Raw genomic sequence first — 16,364 nt, 5'->3', positions numbered from 1 at the left:
TTCTCCATTTCCTAAAACAACTTTACGGACCGAACCCAAGTCTATAGATACGTATTCCGCACACCCAGGCGAAGAGGATACTCACTCATCAGACAACATGGAGCGCCTACCTAACGAATTGCTTGTGAAAATCGGAAAGCACACTATGGACCGATGGCGCCCCGCGAAGACACTGTGCTCGCTGACCCTGTGCTCTCGACATTTGCATGCACTGTTCCAACCTTTATTACTTTATCACATTACTCCCGACTGGTCTATCCATATCATTCATTTGATTATACGCCTCTGGAGGCACCCCGAGCTGGCCAGGCAGGTGCGTCATTTGGTGACTTCAAGGCTGGACTGTAACGGTGGACCCTGCAAAGGACTAGGCGAGGACAAAACCCGGGGGGACGAAGTGGTCGAATTCATCGACAATGCATTGGACGAACTCTTCGAGCCGGAGGAAGAAGACACGAGGACCAAATGGAGACAGCATCTGCTAATCCCCTGCAAGGAGGCCTGGTTAGGGCTACTTCTCGTCCGCACCACCCATCTGAAAACCATCGAGTTCTCCCACGGGTCCACGGGGCTGATGTCGGACATTCTGCGCAAGGCCGCACGGCGCCAGCGACCCTTCCACCGTGCCCCTCCCTTTCCCCATCTTCAAGCAGTCTTCGTCTCATCCCAAACAGCCGATACACGGGTTGATCCGGCATTTCTCCAGCCCTTCTTCTATTTCCCGGCGGTCCGAAAGATCAATGGCGGACCCATGGGCGAGTCAGACCGGGACGGCACCGAGACCTGGTCGCAGGACATCCGCCATTGTTCACGCTCGGTGCGCGAGTTCACTATCAGGCCGTCGTGGTGGTGCCACAGCATTCTCGACTGGCTCGCCGCGAGCCCGGCGCTCGAGCATGTCGCTCTTGTCTTCAGGCTGCACCCGGATGAGGGCCATCTGCCGGATAAGCGCAAGTTCCACGCTCCGGAATTCCGACACGCGCTCCTCCCGTTCACCAGGACGCTCCGAACCCTTCACCTCCAAGTCGAAGTCCCATTCGCGGAGGACTGGCGGTCGGTCACCAACGACACACGGCCGTTCGGGTGCCTCCGGGAGTTCGCCGTGCTCGAGGTCCTGCGCATACGGTGGGTGCACCTCCTGCAAGCTCCCCCCACTGCCCGGGTTCTCCGCTTCCGGGCGAAGGAGACGCAGTCGCTTGTTGAGATCCTCCCCGCTTCGCTGCGGCGGCTGGACGTTCTGGAGATCGAGGAGCATAATTGGATCGACGTGCTGTTACAGCTGTCGCGGTTGGTGCAGCACCAGGCCTCGTTCCCGCGATTGGAACGAGTGGGTGTTCACGTGAGGTACGTCGATCGAGATCTCCTGCGCTCGTTGCGGCAGGAATTTGCGTTCACGGGGATCGACTTGAGGGTGGAGATGCAAGAATCTAGATGGTAGGAATGGGTGGGTTATCATTCACGGGGAAAAGGAATAGTATAAACTGGCAATGCATCGACGAACGCCCGCGGCACTAATCCCCTTCACTCCCACGATTCGCTTCCTTAGGTCACTTGATGATTCTTAGACTTCAACTTGACAATACACTAGACTATTGTGTTTATTTTCGGAGCAAGCGGGTTGATCGGACTGTCATTTCTCCTTCCTGCTGACCTTGAGGGATCTACGTTTGTCTCTCAATTTGACTCTCTTGTCTTACCCTTGGTTAGATCACAGGCTCTGGCGTGGCCTGTATGCATATACAAGTAGTGTACACTTAAGTCTTTGTACGTCATGATATACACAAGGCAGAAGCACGCGGCCTCAACCTGAGACAAGCAGTCAAAAATGAGAGTAGGCATTCGACATACCGACTGACACATATAGTATACCTAGGCTATAGAAGATTCTATAGATGAGCAGCCTATGCGAAGCGATTGGATCACTCGAAGAGAGTCTTGAGTGACACGTGCCGAACAGTATTAATACCATACAATGGGCAAGGTGGTGATCCATTCGACTCTCGTTAGGACTATTACCATAAATTACCACTAACGGGTAAGACCCGAGCGGCAGGACCCGCTGCTGCACGGCATGACATGGGGCTTCTCCACATTGAGCAGTACGGGATTATATACGGTACGGTACTTGCCTGACGTACAGTATAGTAACTTACACTGCTCCCGAACTATATGTAAGGGGACAGACACACTTGGCACTCCTCAATGACAGAACACGATCTGGAGCTTCTTGATGGTGAGCATGTGTAGTCGTTGGCTTTGGACTTCTGACACTGAATTGAACCGGTGTGCTACTGGAACTAAGATGGTAGCACCGCAAGGGGTACCGTCTCCGCAGGTGGCAAGCCCCGGACTGCACGCTGGATGAGGCGCAGCCCGCCGCCGTGCGATCTGTAGTCTGTAACCAAGGTGGAGAAGTAGCATGCACTGGGATGGCGGGGCTCTGGCACGATCTGCAACGCCGGCGCAAATGACAGAGCGGTTCGTGCATTTGTTCGTGGTCGCCTCTTTTCTCCTTTAGAGAGTAGTGAACACAATAAATTGACTCAGTAAGCTTGAGGCATCAAGTTCTCTTCTGATTCCAAATTTGTACTCGGGGTTTTTAGGATTAATTTGAATTTTTTAACGTATAGCTCAATTTATTATATTCACGGGACTGCGACTTTCGGATTTTCCGGTAAACATATAAGCAGAGGTGTTCGTTTCGGGGTTGTCTCGCTGCTGCTGCAGAGTACGATGTCGATATCTCCAACCATTTCATCAATATAAGGATAAATGATGCTGGATGAACTCAGCCAATTGGGTGTTCCTCCAATAGATGGGGTTGACATACATAGGTATACTATGGTTAATGTTCTGGGAGAAGGCCACTAACCCCAAAGCGGGGAATACAGGCCGCGGAACCTCCGCGGAGGCAATGGCAGTTTCGGAGTGATTTTCCACCTTCTTCTGCTAAACTGCCGGGTGGGCATGCCCGGTTGCCCAGTTTAATATTGCCAGTAATTTCGGATACCCAGGCTGAGGTGTAAGTAGGCTGTCCTAATTTTGCTTAGATCTAGACGTGCTAGCTGACGTCGAAGCCCTAAGTTGTTTCGCTAGTTCACTATACTAACTTCATGCCCAGTTACTGGGCAGGGCCCTTCGAATTGGAATGTCCAGCGCAGCAGAAGACCTCTATTAAGAGGTCGCTTTGGTTGTGTCCCTGGGATTTGAGTTATCTCAGTGGATGACCTTTATTATCGTCATTTCCAACATGGTCAAGCATGCTCTCAAGGCAGACAGCGAGCTGGCGAGTTCTCAGCCGGACGCTTTGCCGTCCAGCGCGATGCCTACAAGCCAACAGCATTTCTATGACAGGGTCCTCCTCTTCCCTACTCTATGTAGCTCCAAAGAATTCGAGCCGTGGCAGAGGTATCTCTTCACCGGGATTGTCTCCCTGGCTGCCGTCGCGGCACCACTCCAGAGCAACATCTTATTGCGTGAGTTTTCGTCGATCTACTCGATATCCAAAGCATTCAGTCTCAACACAACTGACAAACATCCATCCACACAGCCGCGCTGTCGGAAATCTCCACTTACTTCCAAGTCTCCCGATCACTGGTAAACCTGTCCGTCGCATTCTACATCCTGGCCATGGGGATCATCCCGCTCTGGTGGTCAGTCATCTCGGAGCTGTACGGCCGACGCCCGGTCTACCTGATCTCCTTTGCAATTTTCGTGGTGTGGAATGTGGTCGCGGCAGAAAGCACCTCAATCAGCATGCTGATTGTCATGCGGGTTCTATGCGGAGGGGCATCGGCCTCAGTGCAAGCGGTGGGGGCAGGAACCGTGGCCGACCTCTGGGAAGTGGACAGGCGCGGACAAGCCATGGGATATTTCTTTCTGGGGCCGATGGTCGGTCCGCTGGTCTCCCCAATCCTCGGGGGCATCCTGACTGAGAAGCTCGGCTGGCGCGCCACTCAATGGGCCACCGTTGTCTACGGCGCCATTGTCTGGCTTCTCATTCTCTTCTGTCTCCCTGAAACCTCTCAGGCTGCTACTGGTAAGCCACCTTCCTCTTCTTGCAGCAACCAAGAAGGCTTCAAGGCGATCCTGTCGCAAATCCGCCGTATCGTCAGCATCTTCCTCGAGCCGTTCAAGATCGTGGCGTACTTGCAGTTCCCACCGGTCCTGCTCACCGTCTACTACGCCAGTAGCACGTTCGCCTGCTACTATGCCGTCAGCATCACCCTGCAAACCCTCTTCTCCGAGGCCCCGTATTCCTTCTCGCCCATCATCGTTGGCCTCGTCTACATCCCGTGCGCCCTGGGCTCGATCGTGGCCTCGCTGCTGGGCGGCCGGTGGACCGACCACATTATGCGGCGACGGGCGAAATCCGCCGGGAGGGTGAATCCGGAGACCGGCCAGATCCAGTACCTTCCTGGGGATCGGATGGGGGAGAACGCATGGCTGGCCTCGGTGATGTACCCGGCGGCGGGGCTGTGGTTCGGCTGGACGATCGATAAGGGCATCTTCTGGCTCGTTCCGGTAAGTATCTATTCTTATGGCCATGTTGATCATCGAAGTTGGTGCTCATAATCTCTCCTAACTACTATGCAGTGCATTGCGGCGTTCTTCTTCGGCCTTGGAAGCAGCACAGTCTTCAGCATGACGTCGACTATGCTGACGGAATTACTGCCCGGGCGGACCAGCACTGGCGTGGCGCTGAACAATGTGCTGCGCAATGCCCTTGCGTGTGTCGTGGTGGTGGTCATGCAACCGTTGATCGATGCCATTGGACCCCGGTGGATCTTTACTGGATTGGCGGTCATCGGCTGGGCGAGTATCGGGATTATCTGGTTGTTTAGAAGGAATGCGGTCGCATGGGCCGCCGATATGGAGAGCAAACTAGCTAGTAGATAGGTATTGCGTGGTGGTCATCTTCTGCTGATTTCTTTTGGTGTTTGTTGGGCATATGTAGGCCAGTTAGTAGAGTATGAAGGAATATTCAAGCATTACTACTGTACGCATCCTCGGTTGCTGCACCAATCAGTCGTGAAGCTCCGGTGGAATGTAGACTGTTTTCCATTAGAGCTGGTTCCTGCAATGTAATCCCGTATTGGGCACTGATCTTCAGGCCGGGTGACGTATTTCGCACCTTGTCTCAGGATGCTAGTGTTTATTGAGCATAGATATGCACTGCATTGGATGTACAAGCGATCTCCACGTACCCCGACTCGGCAGCATTAGCCGACCCACTTATACCGACGGAACTTTTATGCACCCGATCCTGTGTATAACCGCTTCATCCTAAGTCTCCGTCACCGACTATATGTGAATCCAACCATGATCTGCACTGGTGAATCACAACAATGCGCTGCGAGGGATGAAACCAGCACACAGGATGGCGAAATGGGGAAAAAAGCCTCATCTTGCCCGTCTCTACAAAGCTTCCTTCCCCTCAAATTATTTAAAGATGGCAGGGGCACAGGAATCAATTCGATCTGGTCATTCAATAAAGATCCTTCTCTCCCACTCCTGCATCCAAGCACAAAGTGCCCTTCTTTAAACAAGCGCCCGTGTCAAGTGACCATGGTCGGAGTCGCCAATCCAGCACCGGGATCGTTCAAAGCCCCGGGAAGGCTTCTTGTGACCCAAGTCGATACCATCACAAAGCATTCTCCGACCAGGCGATTTGGCCTGATCCCCAATGGCACCGAAGTCGAGCAGGGCTTTCGGGATATGACGTTCCGGGATCTCTCCCGCGCAGTCAATGCCATGTCCTGGTGGATTGACGGCACTCTGGGCAGACCGCAACCGGGAGAAAGGATTGCGTATCTGGGGAACAATGATGTGCGCTACATCATCTTTATGCTCGCGTGTCATAAGACAGGCTATACGGTTCGTTTCTTCTGGTGCTATTGTTACGAAGGGATTGCGATTAATCACCAATAATTGAATCTGCTTATAGATCTTTCTACCTTCCACTCGGCTGTCGGATGAGGCATACAACCATGTTCTCAAGGAAACAAAGTGCACGCATCTGCTTTTCAGCCAAGAGAAGTTGAAGATTGCTTCCAGGTTGAGAACCTTGGACTGGAAGATGAAGTTCCAAGAGGTGCCGTCTGTGGCGGACATCCTCAACAATGGAAGTGGCACGAATCACTTCGAGTTCTCCCAGACCTATGATGAGGTGGTGGACAAGATTGCTTTCATAATCCATAGTTCTGGAACAACCGGTACAGTACATCTGAAGCGCCTGATCCGGAAGGATTATAGGGCTAACGCTTTCAGCAGGCATGCCTAAACCTGTTCCTCTCACCCATGGCTTCCTGGGTACGATGGACTTTGCCGCAGTGATCCCTTTGCCTCCGGGACGGTCTTCCGCATTCTTCAATGACCTGTCCTCCGATGACCCCAACCACAAGGAACTTGTTCTTTCGTCCACGCCGTATTTCCACTTGATGGGGCTGACCTCGTTCTTTGAATCCATTTTCCACAACATTCCATTCGTTGCTAGCCCGGAAAGGCTACTTTCCGTCGGGTTCCTGACCGATCTGATTCGCCATACGAAGCCGACAGTCACGATTCTTCCACCTTCGATCCTTGAAGACATGAGTTATTCTGACGAGGCTCTTGCATGCCTCAGCACTTTGAAGTTTATTTGCTATGGTGGGGCTCCTCTTTCGCCCGAAGTCGGCGAGAAGCTTGTTCGATACACCCAGTTACGATCGGCCATTGGTTCCAGCGAGATGGGCATCATCTGCTCCATGGTCCCCGAAGGAGAGGACACCTGGGGATATTTCGAGTGGAATCCCTTCTATCAGGTTGACATGCAGTTGATCGGGGACGGGCTATACGAGCTGGTCATACCACGGGTGGAGCATTCTCTCGTGATGCATGGAATCTTTCACACGTTCCCGGAGCTGAAAGAGTATCGATCCAAAGATCTCTACACACGGCATCCAACCAACCCCAAGCTCTGGAAGTATCATGGGCGCTTTGACGATGTGATAGTGCTCAGCAACGGCGAGAAGTTGAATCCGATCTCATTGGAGAAGATCGTGGAGGGCCACCCTTCGGTTCATCGGGCTTTGCTTATCGGCCAACGCAGATTCCAGACATGCTTGTTGATTGAGCCGGACTTTGACAAGGTTGCCACTCCAGCTGATGTTAAGGAGTTTATCAACATGATTTGGCCAGTGGTACAGGAAGCCAACGCGACTGTTCCTGATTACGGCCAGATCGTGAAAAGCATGATCCGGCTCTCATCACGCGAGAAGCCCTTCAAACTCACCGCCAAAGGTACAACACAACGACATGCCGTGAATAAAGATTATGCCGAGGAGATCGAGCAGATCTACGCGGCCCAAGATAAGCAGCTGGTGATGGACCTGCCATCAGCAATCACCCCGGAGACTGTCTGCGGGTATCTGCAGAACGTCATCTGCAAACTTACTGGAAGGCAGAACATCAAAGCCAGTGACGATCTCTATAGTATGGGCCTGGACTCACTTCAGGCGATCCAACTGAGCAAGATCCTCAAGAACTCGGTCTCCTCCCATAATCCGGGATTGAACACCGACCATCTCAATGTTCAGGAGATCTATGCACACCCCACTGCAGAGGGACTCACTAATCTTCTGTTGGGGATCCTCGACAAACCATCGACTCCAATCGCCACCGTTTCTCGTTCAGTAAAGATTGCGCAGTTGATTGCCAAGTATACGAATGATCTTCATGTTCGGGAGTCTGATGCCCTCCCTCAGCTGCCCGCGCTGGTCACTGTCATTCTGACCGGATCCACCGGATCGTTGGGCAGCTATATTCTTGACGACCTGCTGCGCAACCCCCAGGTGGCCAAAATCTATTGTTTCAACCGGAGTGAAGGTTCGCTGCCGCGTCAAATGGAAGGTTTCCAGGAAAAGGGACTACAGATCGCTTCTCTGAATGATCCCAACAAGGTCGAGTTCCTGCACGTTCACTTCGGAGAACCCCACTTCGGTCTCCCCGACCGACAATACAACGAGCTCCTCAATACGGTTGACGTGATCATCCACAATGCATGGAAGGTCAACTTCAACCACCCCGTGTCCTCCTTCGAGGACCCGCATCTCAAGGGCGTCCGGGAGTTCGTGCGCTTCAGCCAGGAGAGCCGCTACCGGGCCCATCTCGCTTTCGTCTCCTCCGTCAGCACGATCGGGGCCTGGAAGCCTAGTGGTGGGGCCACGGCCGTCCCCGAGGTTCCGATGGAGACGGCGGACGCCACGCTGGAGCAGGGATACGGCGAGTCCAAGTATATCGGGGAGAGCATCTGCGTGGAGGCGTCGAAGAAGGCGGGCGTGCCGACCAGTATCCTGCGCGTGGGACAGATCGCTGGGCCCGACACGCGACTGGGAGTGTGGAATCCGCACGAGTGGGTCCCTTCCTTGATCAAGACATCCAAGGCGACGGGCAAAGTGCCGTTCGATCTCGGGGGTTACCCGATCGACTGGGTCTCAGTGGTACGCACCTGAATCTCTCTTTTTCTACTATATCCAAGCACTGAGGACTGTTACTGACACAATCGCTTCAGGATACCCTAGCGAAGATCGTGAACGAACTCGTCCTCGGCCGCCGCGCTTCGCTCGCGGAAACCCGCAACGCAGTCTTCCATCTGGTCAATCCATCCCGGACCACCTGGGCTTCTCTCGTTCCCGCGATTCAAGAAAGATACCCCGTTCAACCCGTGCCTCTCGTCGACTGGGTCGCCGACCTGGAGACCACCCAGGATCCATCCGATGGCGACGTGCAAGACAAACCCGCGCTGAAGCTCCTGGCCTTCTTCCGTGGCCTGGCGAATAACGCAGATGTCTTGTCGGCGGACATCAGCGTCGAGCGGTCGAGGAAGGGGAGTGAGACGATGGCATCACTCGATCCAGTGTCACCGGCTCAGATGGCCAATTGGTTGAATCAGTGGGGCTTTTAGACTTATTGCAGGGTGAAGTAGCTGGGGATTGACTGGTCGACTCTCTTCGCAATTTTCTTTCTCGTGAGATGGTTAGCGTAAGACATGTCAGGAATACGAAAGTAACTTGACAACCGAATTTTGTGTTCTACCGGAATGGAAACCTGCTCCGTCAGTCCCATTGAATGGACACTGTTCTTCCTACGCTACATAGATCATCATTCCCATCAGCGTTGATCCATGTTCCACATCGAGAAGCAAAAAAACATACAACAGAAGGGATTCGCTGGTGGTCACCCACCCAACTACTAACCTCCCGGCGTGTGGCTTAAGTACGGCTGAGCGGACGGGAAGCCCTGTTTTCCACACCCTGTGGTCGTATGTATCAGAGGATGCATTAAAATAACTTATACTGAGCTTTGATAACAGCAAGCGCAAATGCTCGCCGGCTCCTTCGGTGTTGGTTCCGGTCTCCAAGGGCCAGCTACGCTGGCGACACTCTCACGCTGATAACCACTGATAACCACTGAATTTTATCGTCGCTCTGTGGCTATTGGATATGGAACCAGATAGCCTAGAACGCTTTTGGGACTTAGTCTAGGGATGTGGAGGATGAGTGATGCCATTCTCTCTTCGGAAAGCATTTGTGATGTGTCTATGTCAGACAAATAGGGTCAGCCTAGGGTCACAGTTCAAATCGATGGTATTGCCAAAGCTGTGCTGTGTATGGTTACCCTTCTTTTTAAACCACATAAAATGAATAAGCACCACATATCTCATCTTTACGTAGAAGACAACGTTATCATCCCCGGGCTTGTTACCCGGTAGCAACATAGCGACAAGGCGTTTCGTACTACTCTGACATAATAATGGGGATAATGAATAGGACCTCTGTAAGCGGGTTTGTGATGAGGAATGAGAAAGAATACTTTTTACTTTCAATATTACTACCAAAGCGCTTTTCTTGCGATAAGCCTTTGTCAACTATGTTGGAAATATATCTGTCCAAGTAAACTGTTGGGTACTCAATCATATAGACTGAGATCACTGAGCAGAGAATTCTCAGTAATACCATAGAAGTACGGGATCATGAGTGAGCTACGATCAGAGATCAAGGGAATATGTGCAGTACTAGATCACCAAAGTAATTGCATCTGTTCTATAAAGCAAAGTCACATTGAATGTCACGCTTTACCTGTTAGAGCTGATGATGCTGGCTGTGAGTGACTTTAGCCATTGCTCACTTTTAATGCGCAAAAGGAGTGGGCGATGACATTGAGTAGATAGGTGAACGCGATTTCAGGGAGCAAAGTAAGAAAGAAGAAGACCATAAAGAAGACAAAGCTTTCTCCCTCTGATTTTGACTCAAGAACGAAGGAGTGCCGGGATAATACGACTTTGGGTTCCGAATATATACTGACACATATGTTGAGACGATGAACCAAATCTAGGTCGCTTGGCCGGGTCGCCTCCTGGCTTAGAAAGTGATATCACATACCGATTGCATTGAAATGTATTCATATTCAAACTCGAGATACAAAAGTACTTGTGCAAGTCCCACCTAATTACCGGACCATCAGGCGCTGTCAGCAACAGGGGCTCAATCGGCGAGACCTGGAGGGCCATATCCATGCCGCTATACCTACTTCCGGGAGCCATGCCAATCCAACCGTCCTCCTTGTGACAGGCCCGAACCGGGCGGACCCGAAGCTGCGCACAATCCAAGGCAAGAACTCGCCGATACGCCCGTTGGATGATATTGTAGACGTCCGTCTTGAACATGGTCTTCTCTTCATGGATCCAATCCCCGACCCCGGGAGTGGCCGGATCCGGGACAAGATACTTCCCCTGCGCCCAGTGCGAGATTTCGACCCACCAGCCTTTTTTCTTCGTATTATTCCTCTTCGGTTGCTGCTGCCGCTGCTGGCCTTCTCCCTGGGCCGCGCCGCTACTCCACTGCATGAACTGGCCCCACCAGCTCTGCCGCCGCTCATGCTGTTGCTCCTGCTGTTGCCTCTGTTGCTTCTGCTGGTCCACAAGATCATTCACGACGGCCATCACGTAGCTAAGCCGGGTGAAGTACTCGCTCAGCACGCGCAACTTGTCTGAGTGCCGCTGGAGCAGCGTCAGCGGCACCGCGACCGTCTCAAAGAGATATGACCGCGAATGTTGGCTTTTTATTCTGGCCAGGAGGATTGCTTCGAATTCTGCGGGCGATAGGTAGACGACCGTGTCGGAGGCGTAAAGCCGGCGGAAGGTGTAGCGACGCGTGCGCCAGTCGAACGCCAGCCAGGAGTCGGATTCTTCACTGGGTGGTGTCAGGGTGGCCGTCGGACACGGTTCAAAATACTCGTACAGGGAGCGCCTGACCAACCTCCGGGAAAGAGCGCGCGCCTCGCGGTTCGCCGCCGTCATCGCCGGCATCATGATTTTCAGCGATGCGGGCTTCATCTCCGTATACGCGGGGTCGAAATCGTCGCCGCAGTACAGCTTCCAGTGACACTCCGCCGCGGGACACAGTCTGACCGCGTGGTGCAGGCGAAGATTGGGCCATGCGAACTCCCATATCAGAGTGCGGAGCTCGGGCGGCAGGCGCTTAAAGGGATGGAAGGCTTTTGGAGTGAGAGTAGTGACGTCTGCCATGGCTCATGGTTGTTTGTTTGAAATTGACAAAGGATCTTGCAGTCGGTGTTGCTTCTTAAGAAGGGGCTCAGAGGTTTGTTGCCTATCGTGTCTTTTATATCAGAGGGTTTGTCTGTTTGCCTGCGGGTTACAAGACAAGGTGCTCCATTGTAGATAGAGAGTTAAGCTCGATCATTGTCGTTACACACAGCTATCCACAGGTTTTCTTTGTAGTTATTCAGCAGTATCAGTAGCCTGTTGAATGAATTTACTGCGGGTTGCCGCACCATGGCACATTGCTTGCTTTGAAAAGCAGGAAGTTAGGGTTGAGCGGAAACCAATCGCGAGCCTCAGGCAGCAGGCCTAGGTATTGTGTGCGCATTGGAGCATGGGCGCTAAGTTCTAACCTAATGACATTCTCTCTTTTTTACTTATATATCTTTCTTTCTTCCATTGTCTCCGGGTTGGTGCCGGCACAGTTCAAAGCGAAAAAAATACCTCGGAAGATCCAGGGCGGGCGATTCTTATTTCTAACAGCCAAATTAATATGACAAAATTTAATATCATTTACTAGAAATGTATGATGCGGACCTTACATTATGGTATGCCACTGAGGCGTACCGGATATTTTCGTTCTGAGGGTAGGAGGATCGATGGAGCTGTGGCAATGAGTTTCTGAGGGAGAGGCGAGAAATGGCACAATCAAATATATGTGCTCGCGTCCGTGGCGCGAGAAAGCTTTATCACTGAAATTCTGCGAAAAGCGTTGAACATTAAGTAAATACATTTCAATGGATTGCTAACACTTCCTTCAAAAAGAATAGAAGATTCCAGGTATTACGTCAAGACATGAGGAAGTATACAGTAACCTCAAGGCTACTAACAGAAATCAAGACAATCCTCGGAGTACTGTACCTCCTGGTTCGATGCATAAATTACAGAAGGTACGGGACCGGAACCATTACGCACCTCTATGCCCAATATTACACTGCGCGATCTGCGGAACACAGGCCGATGGTGTAACGCCCGGTACTGGAAAGACCCGGTCCTGACAGGTTATCGCCCCATGTGTGTCCGGGTGAATTCCGGGCAGCATTCACTAAGTACTGTGCGTTGAAAAAATGTTTATAATTTAGTTGCCTTCATACAAGACCTGATGAATGAAGTGGAGTGTTGATCAATTTTCTCTTCAACAAAAAGCCATTCGTGTCAGAAAGCTACTCAAGATGTTGTCCATGATACTCTCGTGGACGGATGCACATCCCCGAGTCAAAGTTCTGGGCACGATTGTTGTATGTCTTGCAGTCTCATTTTACATCCTCCAAGAGCTGCTCAAGCCAGTGGGCAAGCGTCGCGGACCCGGTGGGAAGCGATACAACCTGCCTCCGGGTCCGAAAGGGGTCCCGATTCTCGGCAGCCTGCCTTTCCTGAAGAATCGCGCCCGGGAGGATGACCATAAAGCGGTGAGTTGAGTGAGAATGTTACTCTAAATGAGGTTTGACTGGCCGACTGAGTCGTGCGAAACCGAATCACCAGGTGACCGAGATGGCGCGATACGGCGAGATGACGACGCTGCACCTGGGCACCAAGACATGGATCCTCCTCAACAGCAAGCGCGTCGTGGCGGAAATCATCGCCAAGCGCGGCTCGCTGACCAACGGCCGGTCTCCGATGCCCATCTCTAGCGGCATCGTCAGTCAACACGGACGGTCCCTGCTGCTGTCGCTGGAGGAGGGCTGGACGGAGAAGCGGCGGGTGATGCACGCGTTGCTGAGCGGCTCGGCGCTGAAGCAGTACGGCGGCTGGCAGGAGCTCGAGAGCACGCAGATGATGGCCGAGTACCTTTACCAGCCGCAGCGCTGGTTCGCGCACCACTACCGCTACGCCAACTCGGTTGTCCACCGGATCGCGCTGGGCGAGCGGCTACACAAATCCAGCCACGAGCTGGCTGACCTGCAGGAGGTGGTGACCCGGTTCGTGGGCAGCATCGGCACCAGCTGGATCGACTGGTTCCCGGAGCTGGATCGCTGGACTCCAAAGTGGGTGCTTCAGCCCTGGCGCCGCTCTTGGGAGAAGCTGGGCCAGTGGAACTACGAGGTCTACCGCTCGTGGTGGGTGCCTGTCCGCCGCCAGGTTGACGCAGGTACCGCCCCGCCCTCATTCGTGCGCGATGTGCTTTTGCATGAGGAGACCAAGTTCACCGGCGACGATCAAGAGGCCATGTATGTGGCCATGCAGCTGATCGAGGCTGGCAGCGACACCACCCGCGAGGTGCTAAATACCTTCGCCATGGCGGCGCTCTGTTACCCGGACAAGTTCCAGAAGGCGCGCGAGGAGGTGGATTGGATTTGTGTTGACAAAGAGAACGGGTCACTCCGTCTGCCCTGCCTGTCAGACATAGAAAGCATGCCCTATATCTGTGGAGTTATTAAGGAACTGCTGCGGTGGCGGCCGATTTTTGTCTTCACCCCGGATCACTGTCTGACGGCGGACTTGGAGTTCGAAGGGTACTCGTTCCCGGCCGGGGTGGGATTTGTTATTAATGAGGTGCCTGTGGGTAACGAGTGCGAGAATCCCGAGGCTTTCATGCCGGAGCGTTGGCTGGATGGCCATGAGGCGGACGTGGCTCATGGCTTGTGGCAGTTTGGCGGGGGGAGGCGCATTTGTGTTGGATATCGGTTGGCCCAACGAGGGCTCTTCATCAACATTGCTAGGCTGGCAATGTGCTTTGACTATGCTGCTGTAAGTTCTCCCCCGGTTCCTATCTTTATTTTGACACCTACAATTGTCTCGGTAACTGACGCTTTGACGATTTGACAACAGGCCGGGCCTATCAATTCTAGAAAGCTCAATCATCACCTGACGACAGAGCCATTCCCAGTCAAAGTGACAGTTCGTAGCAATCGGCATGCCCAGTTGATCGAAGATGAGGCGGCGCGGGAAGATGTTTTGGCCACTGCACAGGGAAAGTGACTCGGACGAATTTGTACATAATTTCTGCTTTTTCATGTGCATCTTCTAGGCTGCATAGACATTGTATCATGAACCGAGAGCTTCGGAATAAACTAGGTACAGTAGTTCCAGGTATGTGTTTGTTTACTCACCATCCTTTACCAATCATTGTAAGAATATAGACCGGTCCTCAAGCAATTGATTCTTTTAACCTGCTGAGTATTTCAACAGCTATCCCCGTGTTACAGTAGCGTCTATTTTGTAGTATGCCCTCAAACCCAGGATATACATTCATGCACCTGTTATCCTGTGACTAAGCCACTCAGCCCTGCTTCTGAAAAGCATCCACAATCCACGACGTGACGATCTCAGTAGTGCCCCGGGGTGATCGACGCGCCATGAAATCCATCAAGGGCGCATCGTGAGCCTCGTCGAGTGCGATATGGGCGACCAAATCGACCGTGGCTTGCTGCCGGATAAGCTGCACAAACTGGCCCACATGGTCACGGAAGATCTCCTCCTGTCCCGCCGTAACAAGCAGCTCGTCCACCACCAGCCCTAAATCGTCCCACCATTTGCCCGGAACATCCAACGCCATCCCCCATCCTTTTCCCCGTGAGATCTCCTCGTGCCAGGAAGTCTGGTCGACGAGGTACTTTCCGAATGTGCGAACCACGTAGGGCGACAACACGTCGACACTGAAGCGCTGGCGGTAGGATGGTGTAGTGAGGTCAAGGGATAAAAGCGGCGAGATGAGGAAACAGCCTCGGAGACGGCCGGAGTTATTCCCCACTGTGGAGGTGATGGTGGTAGCGGCGGAAGGGTGAGGTGGATATGGGCGCATCAGCGCGGAGAGCACTGAGAGGGAAAGGTGGCCCCCGGCGGAGTCTCCACCTAGTATGATCTAGTGATTCGGCTTCAGTAAGTAGCTGCACAATCTCAACACTATTCAAGGACGCCAATGTTTGTACAATACATCGGAGAGTTTGTAGCCATGGTCTACCAAGTGCTGTAGCCCCATAAGGGCTTGTCTGAGTTGTGTAGGATAGCGATGTCCAGGAACAAGTGCTGAAAAGGCGCGTTGAGGGGATTAGTGGCAAAGGTCATTCCAGCATATCTAAAAGGGGCGAAATGAAAGTCTACTTACAGTACTCTAGTATGCAAACGCTGACATCCAATGAGGCTTCCAAGCAGCTCTTCCTCACATGTGCCATCCAGTCAAGGTGGCCATCTGAAAGTGGGAGCACGTATCCTCCTCCTTGAAGAGGTGAGCTTCATGATTACGCTTTTAATTGACAGATTCGGATAGAGAGAAAGGGCACTGTACCGTGGAAAAATAGTATCACTTTATCGGATCTCTTAGGCCCAAGCCAGACGAGGTGAGTTGTCTCGTCCTTCAGTGTGTCGACTCGGTGGCTTAATCCCGTGCGCTGCGCATTCCGACGAATCCAGGATGTGTATGTTTGCATCGTGGACGGGGCAATTGTCTGGACCTGGTGGGGATGGAGGCAGTCCATGATCGCTCTTGCGTACGCATTCTGGATGCTCGGGCGGAGCGGAAGACCTCGAGCTGAAGCTCCGATCGCGGTCTTGAAAACGTTGAATGTTAGGGATAGAGGAATCCGAAAAGCAAAGGCAGCTATTAAGTCCAACTTTTGCGCAAAGGAGAGCTGCTGTCTTGCTGCCATCTTGTATTTGAGATTAGGAGTTGGTCAATGCCCGGAGGTACATCATAGGGTAAAGCTCCCTGAAATGTCTGCCAGTAACATGGCTTGGTCTTTTATCCTGGCTGTCTTATCGATGCAACTCCATAGTCTCTTTGTTAATCACATGTCACAATAATTTCGCATCTTGGCTACTGGTTCCC

General features: G+C 52.6%; 6 protein-coding genes across 6 annotated transcripts; 4 read left to right on the top strand and 2 right to left on the bottom strand.

Moving 5' to 3' along the window:
• Positions 1-145: 145 nt before the first annotated feature.
• Positions 146-1,622, top strand: BO66DRAFT_432607 (uncharacterized protein; the record flags this gene model as incomplete). Its single annotated transcript, XM_025650657.1, has 2 exons — positions 146-1,344; positions 1,589-1,622. The coding sequence occupies 2 exons, from the start codon at positions 146-148 to the stop codon at positions 1,620-1,622; spliced, it is 1,233 nt and encodes a 410-aa protein (XP_025498337.1).
• Positions 1,623-3,250: 1,628 nt separating this feature from the next.
• Positions 3,251-4,899, top strand: BO66DRAFT_464023 (MFS transporter; the record flags this gene model as incomplete). Its single annotated transcript, XM_025652454.1, has 3 exons — positions 3,251-3,476; positions 3,551-4,524; positions 4,597-4,899. 3 exons carry the CDS (start codon positions 3,251-3,253, stop codon positions 4,897-4,899), a joined length of 1,503 nt encoding a protein of 500 aa, XP_025498336.1.
• A 669-nt stretch (positions 4,900-5,568) lies between these two features.
• Positions 5,569-9,012, top strand: BO66DRAFT_424096 (putative NRPS-like enzyme; the record flags this gene model as incomplete). The annotated part of the gene is made up of 4 exons (XM_025650151.1): positions 5,569-5,877; positions 5,948-6,215; positions 6,274-8,480; positions 8,552-9,012. 4 exons carry the CDS (start codon positions 5,569-5,571, stop codon positions 8,942-8,944), a joined length of 3,177 nt encoding a protein of 1,058 aa, XP_025498335.1. The 3' UTR covers positions 8,945-9,012.
• Positions 9,013-9,948: 936 nt separating this feature from the next.
• BO66DRAFT_406293 (2EXR domain-containing protein) lies at positions 9,949-11,566 on the bottom strand (the record flags this gene model as incomplete). Its single annotated transcript, XM_025649013.1, has 2 exons — positions 9,949-10,054; positions 10,422-11,566. 2 exons carry the CDS (start codon positions 11,564-11,566, stop codon positions 9,949-9,951), a joined length of 1,251 nt encoding a protein of 416 aa, XP_025498334.1.
• Positions 11,567-12,771: 1,205 nt separating this feature from the next.
• On the top strand, positions 12,772-14,525 carry BO66DRAFT_464014 (cytochrome P450; the record flags this gene model as incomplete). The annotated part of the gene is made up of 3 exons (XM_025652453.1): positions 12,772-13,008; positions 13,082-14,287; positions 14,369-14,525. The coding sequence occupies 3 exons, from the start codon at positions 12,772-12,774 to the stop codon at positions 14,516-14,518; spliced, it is 1,593 nt and encodes a 530-aa protein (XP_025498333.1). The 3' UTR covers positions 14,519-14,525.
• Positions 14,526-14,819: 294 nt separating this feature from the next.
• Positions 14,820-16,185, bottom strand: BO66DRAFT_464013 (alpha/beta hydrolase; the record flags this gene model as incomplete). Its single annotated transcript, XM_025652452.1, has 4 exons — positions 14,820-15,401; positions 15,474-15,565; positions 15,645-15,755; positions 15,825-16,185. 4 exons carry the CDS (start codon positions 16,183-16,185, stop codon positions 14,820-14,822), a joined length of 1,146 nt encoding a protein of 381 aa, XP_025498332.1.
• Positions 16,186-16,364: the final 179 nt, after the last annotated feature.

The sequence above is a fragment of the Aspergillus aculeatinus genome (assembly GCF_003184765.1).
Source record: "Aspergillus aculeatinus CBS 121060 unplaced genomic scaffold BO66scaffold_78, whole genome shotgun sequence".
NCBI lineage: Eukaryota > Fungi > Ascomycota > Eurotiomycetes > Eurotiales > Aspergillaceae > Aspergillus > Aspergillus aculeatinus.
This window is presented reverse-complemented; position numbering and strand designations above follow the sequence as displayed.